The 2328-nt window shown below is 35.4% G+C and overlaps 1 protein-coding gene across 1 annotated transcript; it reads right to left on the bottom strand.

Annotated features, from left to right (window-relative positions):
* Positions 1 to 486: 486 nt before the first annotated feature.
* On the bottom strand, positions 487 to 1678 carry LOC139107742 (uncharacterized). The gene is made up of 2 exons (XM_070665559.1): positions 847 to 1678; positions 487 to 689 (listed from the first exon to the last, which is right to left on the bottom strand). Exons 1-2 carry the CDS (start codon positions 1676 to 1678, stop codon positions 487 to 489), a joined length of 1035 nt encoding a protein of 344 aa, XP_070521660.1.
* Between the last annotated feature and the right edge of the window lie 650 nt (positions 1679 to 2328).

The raw sequence follows: 2328 nt of genomic DNA, 5'->3' as shown, positions 1-2328 counted from the left end.
TTTAAGATTCAATATCTTCATAATTAGCGTCTAAGGTTTCAATGATGTAATCTTCTCTAACATCGTCGTCGAGCATATTAGCCAACCACGCACATTTCTCATATCCTTTGACATATATAAGACGTGACACTTCATCACCATCTACACCTGTTACAGCTGTTGTAATTAATTGTTTTGCCATGTTGTATGGCACGGTTCCTTTTTCCCACGACAATGTATGATGATATTTTATTGTCCAAGAAATGCATGATTTTTCAGATTGTGCCAAAAAATTCCATGGCACTGGATTTTTAAAGATGTAATGAGTTAGAACAGTACCCTTTCTTAGCACTGCAACTTCTTTTACAATAAATCGCCGCCCAATATTAAAACCTTGAAGATCAACAAACGTTGGCGCAATCATGATGAACGCGTGTTTGAAACAATAATGATGTGTAGATAAAATTGTTTCTTTATATATGATAAAAACTGCTGAAATAGCAATTTTTATAAGACCTTGCGCACAACGTTAGACAGTGGACTATATTCAACTATGCGATCGTGTAAAATAAGACAATATGCGGTTGTATTTGCAGGAACATTTTCCTTGCAATCAAATTCTAATCGCACGTCTACAGTGGCGCTTTTGATTGACTCGTTCTGTCGAGAGCAATCGATAACAACAAATGGTCCATATGATAGAAATGCTGCTACATTGCAAAAAGCCTCATAAGAACTGTTGCCATTTACGAAAACGTATATACATATCATAAAGAATGGCGTATCTTTTTTTGTCAAAATCTAAATTCAGATCATCATATGAATAATATTCAGAGTTGAGATAAAGTTTCACATTCGTTAATTTACAATCATCAAAAATGGTTGATTTTTTAGACATAACGTTTTTGCGATCGGTTTGCAGAGCAAAGATAACGTATCGAAGTTTTTCAAGTTGCGTTGCAGCCTTGACGGCCCAAGAATGTTTTGTAGTACTCTGCAAAAGAGGATATTCATACAAATCCCATGAGCGAAAAGTCATGCTTAAATATCGCTCACTATCCAAAGTTCGCAGCATGGATAATTTATTGACTTCATTTAATATGACATGAGACATTCGCCACTGTATTTTACGCAATTCAATTTCTGGCTCTAATTTCGAATTTCCAATAATGGAATTATTATCATTGCGAGCGCGTATTAAAATTAATTCATGGCGAGCGTTGACAACCACTCGTTTATAATCTTCACAAAACCTAACAATATACTGAGGGGTACAAAAAATTAAAGAATCTTCTGACGTAGTTGATGTTTCACTCCATCCAGCATTTTGCAGCATCACAGCATTATCAGATGCTAGTAATATATAATTTTTAAGAGTGCTAGTTATTCCAACGTTTCTGTTGCGATCAATTTCTACACCATTGAGTTCATAACGGATTTCATCAAACATAAATGCTACACAATTATTTCCTAGCGCAGCTGTTAACTTATCGTCAGGTTTTTTTATTTTTATTTTTCCCTCAATATAGAGAAAACTGTCACATGGCAACGTATACAAATCCTGTTGTTGTATTGGTATCCGTATTTCATCACTATATCCAAACGTTGTGTTAGCATATGGGTTGTACGTATGAGTTTCAATTTTAACAATACTATTGTCAAAGATCGGCTTATCATCAATAATCAATATATCAGCCATTTTTAGATGTTGCACACACAATGAAACCCAATGATTTTAAAAATTCTACGTTTGATGTAGTAAGTTTTTTCTTCAATAATTGAACCCCTTTGGTGGAAGCTGTGTATTTAGTTTGTCTCACGTTCGACGTTTTATTCAAAACGAGCATCTCACACTAAAGTCGTCTCCGCACATGCAGTCTCACGGTAATTTCTTCGCCACGAAAATCAAGCAATCGTCCGTTCTGATCTACAATGCGAATCGTCAAATCAGTAACGCTTCGTACGACGACTGGAAGGTAAATGATCTGTGTTGGAGTTTCAGATATCTTATATCCGGGTGGAACCTTAGGTGAAAATTCATGTATTGTATGTACACGTTTTCCATTACTGTATGCACCCCGTTACACTGCATTCAATGCGAATAACATTTACATTGATAATTTGTATCGGTGCGTCCGATTCATGCCAACGTAACGGCTCGAGTATGCGATCTGATGAAAATCCTAACAACGATCCAATGTTGCATGGTTTGGTGAAATTTATTTGATAAATACACTTAATCTCGCTTTTCATCGTATTGTTATTAGCTTTAATCGTTAAAGGATAATCTTTTTCATCATTACCATATGAAATCGCGTTCTTTGCAACATCATTGATATGAAGCTCGTC

This window comes from Cardiocondyla obscurior, linkage group LG13 (assembly GCF_019399895.1).
Source record: "Cardiocondyla obscurior isolate alpha-2009 linkage group LG13, Cobs3.1, whole genome shotgun sequence".
In the NCBI taxonomy this organism is placed as follows: Eukaryota; Metazoa; Arthropoda; class Insecta; order Hymenoptera; family Formicidae; genus Cardiocondyla; species Cardiocondyla obscurior.
Note: the sequence above shows the minus strand (reverse complement) of the source record. Positions and strands in the feature narration are given on the sequence as shown.

Excerpts from the sequence above, each read along its gene's own strand:
- LOC139107742 (XM_070665559.1), bottom strand. The coding sequence starts at position 1,678 with ATGGCTGATATATTGATTATTGATGATAAGCCGATCTTTGACAATAGT. Across the intron at positions 690-846 it reads ATCAACCATTTTTGATGATT|CAGCATTTCTATCATATGGA; the intron begins GTAAATTAACGA and ends TTTGCAATGTAG.